The sequence below is a fragment of the Ambystoma mexicanum genome, chromosome 2p (assembly GCF_040938575.1).
Source record: "Ambystoma mexicanum isolate Mex_15411 chromosome 2p, UKY_AmexF1_1, whole genome shotgun sequence".
Taxonomy (NCBI): Eukaryota; Metazoa; Chordata; class Amphibia; order Caudata; family Ambystomatidae; genus Ambystoma; species Ambystoma mexicanum.
The window spans coordinates 264,013,838-264,030,724 of NC_090923.1; the positions used below are offsets into that span (position 1 = coordinate 264,013,838).

General features: G+C 43.9%; 1 protein-coding gene across 5 annotated transcripts in view; it reads right to left on the reverse strand.

The window, feature by feature from the left end:
* CHL1 (cell adhesion molecule L1 like) overlaps window positions 1–16,887 on the reverse strand; it is a 780,691-nt gene that overhangs the window by 329,756 nt on the left and 434,048 nt on the right. For all 5 annotated transcript variants that reach the window (XM_069643529.1, XM_069643531.1, XM_069643532.1 and 2 more), the window contains one exon: window positions 6,631–6,815. In XM_069643529.1, the coding sequence (XP_069499630.1) occupies window positions 6,631–6,815 (185 nt within the window). The remainder of the gene's footprint in view (window positions 1–6,630; window positions 6,816–16,887) is intronic.

Consider the following 16,887-nt stretch of genomic DNA (forward strand, 5'->3'; position numbering starts at 1 on the left):
ATCACACCCATACACACTAGCACACAGGCCCAAACAACTCACAATACAGAGGCCACCACTACAGAAGTCACACTACATTCATACCAGCCTCACCAACCCCACACAGTTAATATACGACCGTGTTCAAATATTGACCCCACCCTGGGTCAAAACGACATAAAGTACAGAAGAAAGTCACCTGGCCTGCCAAACTCCAATGCCAAAACATTTTCTTCCAGTCTCCGCAGAAATTACCGTCTCCTGCGTATCTCCTGCTGCACCTGAACCCTGCACAGCATTGATGGAGGATGGTTCCCCCGTCCTTGCTCCATGGTGCATCACACGACCACTTCCAACATTTCATTAACACCTCTCCACGCTCCGTGCCATTTCCCTTCTCTGTCACTAGCACCCCGAAGTTTCTACAGTCTGGACTGCCAGCGCCACTCCAAACAAAGAATGGGGCAACATGTTTCTTCCAGCAACCGTACATGTCATCGACGTAGCAGGCCTCTCAAGCCATACTAGCGTTTCCACACTGCCTCCGAAACTGGTGTGCTGAGGCTCACTGGACCCTCTGGAAGCACAGACCGCAGGATTGGTTCCGCCGCCAAGCCAATCACAGAGCTGCTATGAAATGTGGCCCTGCAGTTTCGACGTGCTTTCAGTTACTCAGGTCCATGACTGAGCGCGGTGCCTGAAAGTGCCCCTTAGTAGGGTTCCAGAGCAGACACTAGGGCACAGCACCCCCCCACAGCCAAGGCGCCACTGGCTGGAGCGCCCCCAGCAGGACACGAGATGCGACGGGTACCCCGTGAATTCCTGTTCTCCGCTTCGACGCAGGACTGCGCCGCCCTCACTGTCGACCAACACCCTTTCGCGAGGAGGCACTGTGCCCCCAACAGCTCTCCTCACCAGCCTCCGACACACCGGCTCGTGTGCAGCGCCATCAAGAAGGACAAAACACGGCCAACTACGCCAGAGAGTCTTTGCCAGTGCAACGCTGAACACTCCAGAGCCACCACAGGGAGGACAAAGGACGCCGCCGGCCGTTTCTTCTCAGGACTCCGACTATCCGGTCCCCCAGCCAGCCCTGCCGGGTGGGGTGGTTGGTCAACTGGAGGGCAGTGTCGTCACCGCTGGACTGTCCCCTCCGCAATGGTTCTCCTCGTCGCCATGTGAAGTGACCTCGTTGTGACAGGTAAGTATATATTAAGATACACCTTTATTCCATGTCAATCTGTCCACGTTCATTAAGAGAGAAGGTACGTAGACGACACCGGTAACACCCCACCCGGCAGTAACAGTCCTCCCCCAACTGACAAATGTAGAATCCTCACACGCACTCGCACACTGCACATTCTCATTACACAAGCCCAGCCACACAATCACGTGCACATCCTCCAGCACGTAATACAGATTACAACACACCTCCAGAATTAACATTCTGCAGTTTGACCCGGGTTACAATGCATAGAGCTGTCCAGGTAAAGAAGCTACAGAACTTGCATGATTGCTCTCACATTACACTGCATCCTAGCTTCCAATTCTCGAAATCTGCATTGGAAACGCAACCCAATTATCACAACACATTCAAACGTATTTCCCTTCTCCATTTTACAGAATTATGGTCTACCTAAAAGGACTTCTATGCATATACACTAATAAAAAAAATCCAGATTGCACCCACCACCAATAATAATAATAATAATAATAATAATAATAATAATAATAATAATAATAATAATAATAATAATAATAATATTATTGTATTTATTGGGCGTGTACCTAGATCTGAGAAGCAATTGGAGCACTTAAAGAGGTATACAACAATACAGATGCATTACAGAGCGCTTTTCAGAGCTATAAAACAATACAGATATACAACACAGTGCTTTACAGAGGTATACAACAGTACAGATACACAAAATAATAATAATAATAATAATAATAATTATTATTATTATTTATATATATTATTAATAATAATAGTACAGATACACAAAGGAGCGCTTTACAGAGGTATACAACAGTACAGATGGAAAACAGAGCGCTTTTCAAAAATAACAACTGAGGAAGGATAGCTCAGGGGCAACAAGTCTGTCTTGGAAGCAAGACAATGCAGCGCAACATATTTGTGAATCCTGATCCTGTGCTTAGAAACCATTCATTGGTATTAAGCGCGTTGTAAAAGAATAATTATAAAAATTATAATTATAATAACGTAGAGAGGATGGGTAGGATACAGAAGAGGGGGTTTGAGGGATACTACAAACACACTAATCCCTCCCTCCATGTGTTTGTAGTATCTATTTTCCACCTCTGCATCCTCTTATCTGTCTCTTGCTCATTGTCTTTCCTCCAGCAGACCCAAGTCTGGAAACACCTGGCAGGGGCAGCGTATACCACTCCATGTACAAACCCAGGCCCTTCGGAATCTACTATGATGATGATTCGTTAAAGTATAAAAGCATTATTTTATGTATTTATTTATTATTTGCTTGTTAGGCACTTATACAATAGGAACATATTGTTTCAAAGTGCTCACAGGGCAGTGAGGGAGGATGGAAAATACATTACAAAACAAGATTAAGAGCTGAAGGACAAACCTACTATGCCTTGTGAGTATTCAGACCGTGCAAGTGCAGACAGGAGGGGGGGAGGGAGGACGTGCTGGGTGGTCCGGACTGTGGTTAAGCCATGAACGAAGTGCTAGGAATGTTGAGTGCTAATCGGTCTGGTCACGGGTGTTGTATGCTCGGGACTCCAAGGCAGAGGGTGTGCAGATGCAAAGTGCTATGGATAGATAGGAACTGGGAAGATTGGTGTGCGAAGTCAAGGCCCCGAAGATGCCTAAGGGCCAAGGACACTGTAGGATTAGCAGAGGAGAGAAGGAGGGAAGGAGGAGGAGAAGAAGAGAGTCTTAAGGAGCTTCCGGGATTTGAAAAGATCCTGCTCAAGTCGCAGGGGGTGCGGGAGGATATTCCAAAGGAGCGAGCCCACAGAGGAAAGTGAGTGACTACCTGCCCTCTTTTTAGCAAAACACTTTACACACAAAAACGTTGGTGCCAGAGGAGCAGAGTAGTCTAGTGAGAGCATATTTAGTGAAATAGAGTTGAAGATAGTGAGGTACCCCAGGCCCAGACAGCCTTGTGGGTGATGCAGAGGGATTTAAATTTAATCTGTGCAGCAACCGGGAGCCAGTGAAGAGTTTTTAGTGCAGGAGAGATGCAGTCCCTGGGCTTAAGGCCAAGGCTAAGTCTCGCTGCTCTATTCTGGATAAGATGCAGGGGTCACAGAGTGGATGAAGAAAGATTCCCAAGGAGGCTATGACAGTCATCAAGTCTAGAGAGAACTAGGGCTTGAGTCACATTGAGCCTCTAAGGGAAAGTGAGAACAGGTACAATTCCTTTGAGAAGGAAAAGCTGATAGTTGGACTTCTTGGCAATGTCCTAGGTGTGAGAGAGGAAGCAGAAAGAGGAGTCGAAGATGACTCCAAGGTTTCTGGCTTCCATTGAAGGAGCAGGGGGAGAGCCCAAGGAGGAAGCCAGAGTGAGGGGAAGAAAGAGCATAGTTGTAATCATGACCTCCCTCTCGCGCCTTTCTTATTTGAAATATGGACAACCTCTTTTAAAAGACTTATTGAGGGTCTTTATATTCCATAGGGGATAACACAAGGTAGGGCCCAGAAATAAAATGGATTTCAAAGTTGTCATAGTAATAGACTATGGAAATAGGGTTTTTAGTAATGCTTGTGGAAGGGTTGTTAATTAGATTGAATGGACCCCAACCGCAGGCTGATATGGGACATTAAGAGCGAGCAGCATAACAGAATGAAGCGATGAACACATCATAAGCTGATACTCATTAAATGTTAAGAAAATATAGTTCAACCTGATCAGTGATGTCTGGAGACAGAGATGGTTGAGACATAACAGATGTGTTTGCATTATGGAATGCTTAGGATAGGGGATAAGGGTATTGTTGCTCTAGAAGGTGGTTAAATGATGCCTTGTCCCAGAAGTAAGGCAGGCAGCTGGTGTAAGGAAAATCGTGCTTTGCAGTTGCCCTTTTCCACATGCATCCATGATCATGGGCAATGGGAGGAAGAGCAGGTCATGCTTCTTCTTCAGCAGAAGGGAAGAATTGAGGTAATGACACATAGGAAGCGGTAGCAAGAGTCAAACCCTGGAAGTTTGTTACTACCACAGATGTGCCCAGGATCCTTGTGCTACAATTCTGAACCAAATATGTCTCTAAACAAGCTTTAATCATTCTGAAGAATCCTAGGTCATGACAACTCGGCCCACATTAAGCCATTTCTGTACAATTACAGTCCCACCCGTGCTCTCAAAGCCTTAATAAACAATTCAATTTCAACATTGTCTGCCACAAAGCCCTTTCATGAATCACAATTTACTGGTTCTGACACACCTTTCTCTTGCATCACTTTATGTTGGTTCTGGCCATGGCCGTGTCCTGCTTGTACTTTTATGACTTATTCTGGAGGGTCTGGCTACAGTATTTGAGAGCAGACTCAAAATCAAATAACAGGTTGGCACATCCCAGAGGAGGCTCTTATGATGTTTGCCACTTCAAAGCTGTCATCTGCTTTTGGTATGTCCTCGTAGTGCTGTTGGAGGTAATGGTGGGCACCACTGCATGGTCCTGGGCAGAGGCGTTGCTAGGGGGTGGGGGCGCTCTGGGGGCTATAGCCCGGGTCTTTTGTTTGTAGCCCCCGATAGAATCTAAGGGGCTACAACAAAAAGGCTAGCTAGCCCCGAGTCCCAACAGTCCCGACATTAGTGTAGCCCTGGATCTTTTCCAGACCTAGCAACACGCTGCTCCTGGGTTTCAGGTAGTGCAGTCTGATCACTGCACTACAAACATCCATATTCAACACACATTAAAATTTAAGTAAAGGGATTTAGTTAACATGGTATGGAATTAGTGTTTACATTGTATCATTATCACGGTTTAAACCGTCATGTAAACCAACAGAATAGAAATGTTGTAGATGATGCTCTACAGCGTTGTGAGGCAGTGTGTGGTGGACTATGACAGTGTATATGTTGGCTACATGATTGGGACATTATTTTGTAACCAGGTGTTAAACTGCCTGTTGCTGCCCCATGGCAGGCAGTGTGTGGTTCATAGAATCATTAGTAAGGGTGTTGTGTCAATTGAATACAAGAGTTGATCGTGCTGATGTATGCATTAACCTCTAGCTAGAGGCTATGAATATAGGTCACATCATTGAAGCATACATTCTAATTTATATGTATATCTGGAATGTGTAAGGATACATTATAATCTCAATCTGTGGCTGAAGAAACTAAATGGAGGACAGAGAAGCCCATTATAGACACTTGGTTATCATAACTAGGGGTAGGACATCAATTTAGATGAACACAGCCAAAAAAGTGCGACAACTGGAAGTATTACCCTTCAGGATGTACTGTGTAGATCGCGCTGCTTAGTGTTTACATTTTTTTTCCAAAGCTTGATAGATTTATCAAAGTTTCTACAGGTATAAGCAGGGATACACTTTCTCAACATTGAAACATGGGCTCCAGCAAATCTCCCTGTGAATGTGAAGAAAACATAAGCATTCCTGTGTACCTCTATGGAACAGGTGCAGGGGAAGTGCAATACATGGCAGGGTCGTTTCTGACGCGGTCATTCACATTTCTAAGTGGGGAACGGCAGCATGAGAAATGATGCTGTCCCTCTAAAGCAACATAGTGATGAAATGTACTTCCAAAATTCACCTGTGTGCAGGTAATGCCATACATGCTCCCATCACTAATGTATGGAAGGGGGCTGTCCAGCACATTATATGTGGAATTTCTCAAGTAATGCAAATACAGAATGCATGCCTTGCACCCATTTATTTGCATTACTTTTTGGCGAATTTGGCACTGTGTTTAAAAAAAAAAAAAGAAAGGCATTTTGTTGTAAACTGCAAACATAGAGTTAATTTTGGTTTCTATATTTACGAACAAGCCAGGGGCAAGTCATTAGTCATTTGGAACTTTGCATTCTTTGAGCAAACAGTCCTTGGTAGGAAAGGTTGTGAAATTCTGACCTATTCAATTAACTTTGTATTTTGTTTGCTTTCAACATGTGCTGGCAGGAAAAGGTCCGACCTCTTCCACCTAATGTTTACAACAACATTTCATCAGCATGTATTGTCTTAAGTTTAACCTGAAGCTGTTAGTTGCATCTCTAAAAGGTTTGGCCTAACTCAAACCACCAACATGCACTGAAAATGAGGGTGAATCCCCATTTGGACATATCTATATGTGCAGGCTTGCATAGCTAGAAAAACAAGTTGTCCAAATGTTTACTTTTTTAATGTAAGTTTTTATTAGCACTTTTATCAAACAACACAACCTCCCCTCGTCTCCCCCCTCCTCCCCACCGCAAACCCATCCAATTTCTCCTTTTAACTGTTCCTTGGTCATTATTACTAAATTCTCCTGTGGCTCACTTGTTCCAGGGATACTACTTGTCCTAATGTCAAGATCGGCATTGGCCTTGTTTGTATATGGGTCCTTCCCGCGTGCCCTATGGCCTTTCAACACCAGGCCCAAATTATTTTTATGCAAATCACCCTGTCAAACAATACCTTGACATGCATTAACTCACCCTCAACACTAACATGGAATTCATGCTGTGCTGTTGCGAGGTAGTTGCTAGCAGTGCAGTGGTAGGTTCCCTGGTCATCTTCTGACACTTCGGTTATCTTGAGGATCTTCCCATGGTTCTCAATTGCTGCTCTGTCCCAGGGCAAATCTCCTCCAACTTTCAACCAGTGCAACTTTGGTGTTGGCCTAGAAAAGATAGAGAACATGTTTCACCACATTTCTCATACAAAGGCTCTACTGATGATCAACAGTGAGGGCACATAGGTTAGGCTGATAATGGGCACATTGGTTCTTGGAGAGGCAGTGTTTTTGGTTCCTTCATTATACTTAAACATTCATTGGATTTCAATAACACAACAGACTCAGATTATTGTACATATCAAAACAAGTGAGTGACATCTCTTGAGAGATTTGATGTGTCTTTTCAATTACATTATACTAGAGGATAGAGATGAATAGAAATAGAGCAAATGAAGGTAGAGGATAGTGGTAGGTAGTTTCACAGGGGAACACGATTGAAGGCAGCCTCACAGACAAACATTTAGGAATTGTAATAAGATTACTTTACATTTCTATTGTCGTATCGGAAGATAGGTGTGGCAAGAATGGCTACTGGTATATCAGTCAAGATTTGTATTGCAGTGTTTAGGAAGGACAGATTCCTTTTCTGCCAGTAGTTGAGTTTCCAGATTTGCTTCCAAGTTATTTCAATCCACCTTAAATTTGAAGGAATCCTGTTAGTAAGATTGCCGATGAATAAAGGTTTGTAGTTAAGGGACCAATGTTGAAGTTTATTCTTGAGGTGTATTGGTTATGAAATTGTAGTGGATCAGAGGCCTACAGTGGGACTTGCTTGGAAAATGGCTTACCTAATTCTTGTCAGGCTGTAGGTGTATAAATGTTCGCCATTCTGAACCTGTCTTAAGATATGTCTGTGATAGCGATAATGTGTTATGAATGGAAGAATCAGTGTAGATCATCTAATGGGTTTGGCAATCTGTCTGTATCTTCCATGATTTTGTGACTGACACTTTGTCTACATTTTATATATGATCAACTTCAGGAAAGTGGTGAGGCAGGGCCCAGCTGGGCCAGAAAAACGATTCAGACTGTGTTCAGCTATTCAGCTATTGATTCATAATAGCTGTTTGAGTGTGTCTTGGTTTGAGAGCATGTCTGGCTAATTGATTCATACAATAAGAGAACATGTATCTCACATACCACCTTTAGGGGTCTCTTGACCTTATTTACCAATACAATGACACATAAAATATGTTAAAATAGTGTTTCAGATTCTTACAACCTGTTGGTTAGTCCACCTAAGCACAATGACCCATTTCTGGTAGAATTTCGAGGCATGTGTAAAGAATTACAACTGTGTGTTGCAAGACATATTCTTCTTTGCAATTTGCATCTGGATTGAAAAGATTGTTTGGTTTTGTAAGGTTTTATATCTTTATCATAAGGGTTGGGTTTTAAGCAACACTCTAAAGACGACACTCACACAACTGGCCATATTTCACATTCATTTTAGACCTCAATGCCCATTTGGAGTTACCTATGCTATTGCCAAGAAGATAGTAATGTGGTAGCGTGATAAATGTTGCAACCTGTGTGCCTTGCATCTTTCTGAAGGCAATATGTGAGTACCACCTTTCTTTGGGAGATAATTGTATGTAAAATGTGCTATGCACAGCACTATATAAATAAAAAAAAATATTATGATGATCCTGTCCGGTCTCATGGTTTGATCATTTCTTAATTAAGTTTGCCCATGAGATTAGTAATTAACCCTCAGAACTGCCGCCAGCTGGTCATAATGAGGATAACTTAAAGATGTGTTGGAAACGTCATTTTATCTCTCTTTCACCCGTCACATTGTGTAATAGTTCTTACACTAGTTGTTGGGATCTTTCGTCACCACCAAATGAACTTGTCTCATCTTTGTATAATAACATTTTGAGTACTGCATATGAGTCTGCACTGGCGTAAACACGTTGGCATACGTCTTTTTTACTAATTCAAAAAAATATCAAAAAGCACCTAGTTTGAGCTAGCAGTTTCCCTGGGAGGAAAGTCATGTGCAATAAAATATAACGGTTGGGATGGGGGCTTTTTGTAATCTGTTGCAAAATATTGAGTGGAATGCAGAAGAGTGTAGTGTGGTGTGTGATAATGTGGGTGTAGAAGTGTATTCAGATGACAGTGAGAATGTTGGAGATGATGTAGTGGGACAGGCAGAGAGCAATGACGAGAGTCCTAACACCAAAGTACTTATCAAGAGGAAAAGGGGTGCAGATGATGGCTGATTTGGGGTGCAAAGGTGTAATCAAAATCATGCAGAGTTTTGGCAAGTGGTGCTGGGGGAAAGGTTATGTATCTAATACCACATGATTGCAGTGCAGGTGAAAACAATATGGATTTTATTGTTAGAATATGTTCATGTGACACTAGGGTTGAAGTGTTGGGAAGATACTGGAACCCTTTATGTGACAGTAAAATGGCCAGCTTTACTAAGCTGGATGGAGCAAACGATTCTGGACGTTTCACTTGATCCTAATACACAAGAGCACACACTGCTCATAGGGAGAGTATATTAAGGGATGAAAGAGGTTAGGAATTATACTATTATATGTATCGAGGAGATACGGAAGCTGCAAGGGTTTGTGTACAAAATCATTCTGAAAGATGGAGCATAGCCTGTGGTGTAAAAGCTGAATGAGATATCTGTGGGGATGACCGATGTGGTAAAATGGGAAGCAATACATGTGCAAAGGGTGTTATTGAAAGAGCAGGGACACGGGAGTGGGAATCTCTACTGGTTACAGCTCATAAAAGGAAATGGGGATATGATGATGTGTGTGGATCTATGGCAATTAATCAAACATATCTTAGTGGAACGTAGCACACTGCCTAATATGGGAGAGATGAGTAGAATTGGGGATTACAGTGTTTTCCCCTAATTAGATTTGGTGTTAGCCTACCATTAGGTAGGCCTCCACCCAGAATTTCAACCACTGACATCAGTTTTCTACCTTGAAGACGTTTTCAAATACAAGCAAATACTCTTTGAACAGCACCACACTTTCAAAAGGAGATGTAGAAATTATCAAGTTGAATCAGCAATGTACATTGCTTTCAATATGACAGTATGTGGGAGACATATGGGCAAGCATGATGTGGTTCTGGAAACAATCTTACAGATCTTGAGAGAGTGAAGGATAACCCTGAAGCAGGGAAATATACTTTTAGGAGTGAAATACCTGGGTTATGGTATGTGTAGGAAGGGTGTTAAACAATTTTGAGTTTTTGTGGATTGAGGCAACAAATGTCCAGAGGGGAGCTCAGATCATTTCTGGGCTTAGTGGAGTTTTATAAGAAATTGTTAATTAACTTTTTCTAAAAGTGAAGTGTCTGAGAGCTGTGTTGAAGGAAGGTGGGGGGGTCTGTGTGGAACTGTGAGTGCTTCTTGGAGTTTGAGAGGTTTAAGACACAGTTTGATTTGATGATGACCTTGGGCAATTCGACATTAGCAGAAAGACAATTTTAACACAAGAGTTGAGAGAGACCGGGTTGGGGGCAGATCTGTCCCAATGAAGGGAAGATGTAAATAATTCAGTGATCATGCATGCATCTTGGGTGTTCAAGGAAAAAGTGAAGAAGTATTAGGTCATTGAGAAAGAGATGCTTGGATGTGTATGGGAGTGGAAACGTTTTAATCATTTGTGTGGAAGTGACATTTCTATTAAGGGCAGATCATAAAATGCAGAAGGCAGACTTTGAGGGTAAAGAAACTGATAAAGTGTCCAGGAAATTTGATGGGTGGGGTTATAAGTCTACAGGGCTACACTTTTGAGGTAAAAGTGGCTGCAGGGAGAGTGAATGGCTTTGCATATCACTTGACAAGAGTTCATTTGGAAAGAGAAGGCTGCGAGGAGCAGGAAGTATTGAATGAGCAGGTGTATGGTATGCTCCATGGCGTTATAGGTATGAATTAGAAAATGTGAGAATGCAAGAATGATAATACGATAGAAAGAGTGATGGGCTATGACGAGAAAGAATGGCCAAAGAAAGCATTGTTGACATATGATGAAAGACGTTTTTGAGAAGTCCACAATGAGTCGAGTATAGAGCATTGTATATTGTACAGAGCTCTTAGGTTCCCGAGGGGGCTGGGATGGAGGCTGATCAATATTGCTCATGTGGGTCATGCGGGAATGACGAAGAGCATTCTCAAAGTGTATTCTAGGAGGGCGGAGAGGATGCTTCAAGAGTGTGTACGGTTGAAAACTCAGAAAAGTGGCATATTGCCCAAGAACAGCCCATGGTTTTATTTTATGCTCCATGGAGAGTGTGGGAAAAGGTTGCTGTAGATATACTAGGCCTGGTGGATATGTGATTTTTAGGGAGCATTTTCTGTTTATTCTAGTGGATCTATATTCCTGATGAGTGAAAGTGGAATTTGCGAAAGGGAAAAGGTGCTAGTATGGTGATAACATGTGTGGATGAAGTGTTTTGAAGGGAAGTGTTGGCAAACAGTGTACAGACAGATACTAGTATGAGTGAGTGTGTGTATGTGTGGAGGTGGAACAGTGGAACAGAGATGCAAGGTATTAAGCACAACAGGACTGTGCTCTATAACTCTCAAACTAATGGTGCAGTGGAGAGAATTAATAGATACCTAATGCAAGCATTGCGGGTGACAACTGTGTGGGTCTAGCAGAAAAAAAGCAATGCATGAGAGGATAAACAATGTGTATCAGTCTCCTCATGAGGTCACAGATGGGATCCCCTTTGAGGCTCAATGGGAATTGGGAAGAATTTTTTCTGGCACCCTGGAAGGGGCAATTTCCGGGTCCGCCAGGGTTGTAATACCCCAGTAATTTCCCATTCCAGGACGCCAGAAAAAAAATGACTCTGGTGGCAGCCGTGCCTGTATTACAGGCACGGCTATCGCCAGATTCAAAATGAGGCCCTATGTCTTATAAGTCAATAAAGCAAACATAATAGTGTAGCTCTGTTTGCTGAGTGGCTGTATCCAACATGTTGCTGTTAGCAGATGACTGTAAAAAAATATTTTTCTGCCATCCAAGGTCAGCTCTAAATTTTATCAGTTTCACAAATTTATGAGAACAGTTGAACAAGCATGCTGATTGTGTCTGGTTTACTGTGGTCACCCCAATGGATGCTTCTTCCAATTGAATGTTATTAAACATGATGGAGAAACCATTGCATTACAAGAAGCCTCTTCTTCTTTCTCCATAAGGGTAGTGTTTTTTTTTCTCTAATGGGGAAATTCTTGATCCAAGGATAATAGAGGTTTACAATAGTTAGGATATGTGACCTATTTAGCTTTAGACTGTGCTTTTCATGTGAGTGTCTAGAAGTGAATATTAGAAAGATCAATAGGTGTCACATTGTGATTGGTAGTGTACATGGCATCTAATGTGTGTTCCTTTACATGTGTGGGTCCTGGAATATGTTGAATAAAGCCCAGTGATTCCAAAGCTTTGTAAAGGTCTGTAGGTTTATCAATTCAACAACACACACCTCCTGGGATTACTAAGAATGCACTGTACATTAGATGGGCAAATAATTAGGTTAGTGGGCTGTAGAAAAAATACCTCCTTAATCCCACCACCCATAGGGATGCTACATCAGAGAATGGCCCACATTACGGTTGATCCAGTTTGGTTAAAATGCCAGGAAAAGTGCCGATACTACAGGCTCTGGCATTTTTACTGGGCCAGCTCACTCCGAGTCTGCCTGTAGGGGCAGTGAACTACCGGCAGGCCTGATCTGCCGGGAGTTCAGGCCCCTACCGGCAGAGAAATGACTGCATCACTGGCACCATGAACAACTGTGCAGGTGATTCAGTAGTTCTGATCCCATGGAGTCCCAAGGGTTCTCACTTCCGGCGATCGTAATATCCTGCTAACACCAGAATATTGGGCGTTGGAAAAGGTTAGGTGAGTTTTCCTGTAAACTACCGGTAGTACAGGTGCATTACCGGCAAACTCTTAATGAGGGCAAATATGTGAGCAAAATGATATTTTTAAAGGTGACTGCCACGTCACCGCCTACACCTAAAGCCGTGTTAATTTGTAGTACATTATTACCTGTGGGCACACGGTTGGAAGCCATGGGATTGGAGGAAAGGATAACTTGTATCCTCATCAGTGAAGACAAGCTATAATTGATTGTAAAAGTGGGGTGTCAGCTGGAAAGATGCAATACAACTAAAAATAATAGGGTCATTACAAAATAAATTAATGTCTAACAAAGTTTCTATACACACATGATCTTAAAATAAACTGAGAAAAATGCACACACCTAACAAAAACACTATTCGCTTGCCCTTGCAAGTGAAAACACAGATAAAATAGCCTTTAAAATAAAGGAGCTCTCTGTGTTTACAGGTAGTGTGGTCAGGCAAAAATTTCATAACGGAAATGTCAAGTTTCATGACAATTGGACTCATTGTAAGTTTGCCGGTCCAGTAACAACGGTACCGGTAAGCTTGCCGGTTCTGTTCTTATCGGACTGGCAAACTACGAGTTCTGCTCGCGTGTGCCTTTTCACCCATCAGGTCAGTCCTGGCAGGCGGACTGGCACCCGCGAGCAGACCATGTTGGATGCACAGTCACCATTCCTGAATGTTGCCGGCCTCTGCATTCCCATTGAGCCCTATGGGGCTTGAATGGGAATGGAGAGTATTTTTTTTTCCGGTGCCCAGGAATGGGCAATTACTGGGTACAGCTGGGCCGTAATGACCCGGTAATTGCCCATTCCCAGGCTCCGGAAAGAAAATGATATCGGCCCATCCCCTACCGCTGGTCTCATAATGAGGTCCAATGTCTTTAAAAAGGAAGAGAAGAGGGGTTTAAAGTCAGTAGGGTCTTTTCAGGGAAGATCAGTGGAAAATGGCCCTTCAAATTCCCATTTTTGGCCTGTGCTATAACCCAAAATGAGAACCCTCCTCCCTGCAAGCCCTGCTGAGTAGATTCCATGTCAGCAACAGTACAATGGAGCATTTTCCAACATTTTGATGGTGCCCGAGTTCTCAACATATGCCAGCATTGCCATTGTAAGTAATTTGTATACAGCTGTGCCCATGATATAACACAGCATTGCCATATGTAAATCATTTCATGAAGCTATGCCCATAATAAATGCCAGCATTCCAAGCATAAATCACTTTGATTTTGTGGCTACAACCTATGCCAGAATGGTCACTGTAAATACATTTTATGATGCTGCATACAAAATCTAGGCTTGTAAGGTCCCTGTAATGTTAATTAAAAAGCAGCTACACTCTATTCCTAAATTCTCAATATAGCACATTTTATGATGTTGCACAAACAACATATGCTTGCATTGTCATATCAATAACCTTCATAATGCAGCCCCCTGTTGCCACCCCCTTTGTGTGCCCCCACACATCCCCCCACAAACACACACAGCCACACGCAAGCATCACTCATACATTAAATCAGAAGCAAGAACATGTGTAAAATTTAACTCTGCTGGTGTAGGAAGAAAAGAACCAGAAAACAGGTCTTCTCTGTCTATGCCCAAAACTCTAGATCTTCCTCCCATCAAAACGAGATGTGCCTGTCATGATCTCTGCTTCCAAAAGGTCAGGGTTTTCCCAACTCCCTTGGAAGCAGATCCATAACCCAGGTTCCGAGTGCCAACCAGTCCCAATTGGGACCTTTTGGACCCAGTCCTGGCGCCAGTGGCACCAGGCTCATAAATATGCCCAGTCCCAGCGCTGGAAGCGCCGGGCTCATAATGCTTGGGTGGACTTACCTGCAGCAGACCATGCTGCTTACTTGCCTGCCAGTTGAGCCTCTGATCCTCTTCTGTTTGGAACTACTTTTCCTGTTGGGTGGGGCAGGAGCCACTCCCTAGATTCAGAACACTGGAACTCTTCTGGAAAGCAGGAACTCTTTTCTTACCTAGGCGTGGCTGTGGAAGGAGACACCTAAGCACTACAGGAGGCTATTTAAACCACACCCGATGGATGAATCTTGCTTTGCGTTATTCTGCATCCTCTGCAGCAGAACGCTCATCGTGTCTTCTGCATCTGATCCTGGGCCTAAGGAAAAAGGCTTACCATCCTGAATCCAGTCTTCAGCAACACCTATAAAGACAAGAAAGAACAGGTTAGCATTACGGTCTTCAGTGACAGCTCTTCACTTACCTGGTCCATCGGCTGTCACCAACGCCTCGCGCTGCATTCCGGCATCTGAAAGACAAAGGCTTACCTACTATTTGTGCGCTCCGGAGGTCTTCACACTGCATTCCGGCATCTGAAAGACAAAAGCTTACCAACTCTTCGCACGCTCCGGAGGCCTTCGGCGCTGCATCCCGCATCTGAAAGACAAAACAAGGTGCGTTTAAAGACATTGGGGAACTTTAATACTCACGTGCCATTACTCCTTTCCACATCTAACCCAGTGGGTATTCCGGCACCCTGCAGAAGCTCCGAACTTGTACCTGCAAAATAAAAAGACAGTTAGAGCGCATCGTGAAGCAGGCAACAAGCGCTTACTTACGTGCTTCCAGGCGCTTCTATTCATCACACGGGCTCCATCTTCAACTCACTTCAGCCCGTCATCCGCCATCGCCGGAACCCTGCAAAACAAGAAACATCATTACTAAAGACTTTAAAGACATTAGAATTACTCGAAACTTACCGTTCGTGCAGTAAACGACGGACAGCAGTCCTCTGAAGTCAAGAGGCCTGCTCCCCTTATCCAGTGAAGAAACTGGTTACAGCACCCTGCCCCGAGGCAGATGGAGAGCACGGCGTTCACTTACCTAAGGTGAGAGCGTTAACCTTTGGGGTTCTACAGGAGAAGAGAAAGGGAAGAAGAGAGAGACATTCAATAACCCAGTTCCTTAATCCCATATTTTCTATCTGCAGACATCTTACCCTTCAAGTCAGACATACAGTGCACAGAGGTCCAGCCCAAAGAGCCAGCCGTGTGTTACACATCACCTTTGAAGATACGGTATACGCCCAGTCAAGACCGGCGCCTCTACGGGAATCAGGTGAGCGTTACAGTGCCACGTTTGCTTTTAGATTTTGGAATGGAGCGGAAATCAATGAATGGCTTCTTCCTAATTCAAAGATCCACATACGCTCCACTACCCATGTAACCTGAACCTTGGCAATCTGCCCCCAGTTCTTCCCACCTGGTTACTTGTAGATCCCTTGGCGCCAAATTAACCACACACCAACAGCGTTTTTAGCTGCCCGCTCCCTTGTATTGATCCCCTGCAATATGCTTCCCTCCCAGTGATCTTTGCCCTATGGCTTGTAAAGCGCTCTGTTGCTTCCCGAAGCTAGGTGCATGAAGAAGAAGAAGAAGAAGAAGAAGAAGAAGAAGAAAAATCATGAGACACTGCAAAAATCTATTTGTGCTCACTCAGCATGGTCTTGGGTCGTGTAATATGCACCCAGTCTGCATATTTTAAATAAATTTCTCTGGCTCAGTGTGTAAATGCGCCACTTTTTATGAATACAATATTATTTCACTCAGTATATCAACAATTCAACAAGTGAGTACATCTCCCTCACTCTGTTAATCAATCTCCCTCGTTCCTCCCTCTGCCCTCTTCAACTAATCCAGAATAGGACTGCAAGACTTATCTTTGGCCTCATGCCCAGGGACCACATCTCTCCAGCCCTAAAATCTCTCTACTGGCTCCCAGTGGCTGCATGGATCAAATGCAAGACCCTCTGCATCATCCACAAGGCTTTCTGGAGCCTGGCACCATGTTATATCCAACTGTCTCTTCCTAAATACCTCCCTGCTAGAGTCGTTCTGCCCTCTTGCTCGAACTCTCTGCAGGTCAGATGCTTCCCCAAGCAGAGAATGGTGGGTAGATCCCTTTCTTCGGCAGGAGCCCCCCTCTGGAATGACCTCCACACCGCTATCAAGACTTTCCTTTTCTGTAAGCTTCTCAGGATTTTTCTTTTCTCCTCCTCCTTCCCTTTCCCCCTTCCCTGCTAACTCCCTCCTGCCACTGTGGCTGGCTGCCTGGTACATTCTCAGTCATACAGGGGCTAGTGTCCCCCCCAACCCGTCTGCCCCAGCAACCCCTACAAGCACTTGCCTTTGGGCATCTCCCTTGACTAGACTACCAAGCCTACTCCACACCTCCTCGCACTTGCTGATCCTTACCCGTCCCCCAGTACACTTGGCCTTTGAGCTCCACTTAGCACTTACTGAGCCCCCAGGACCCT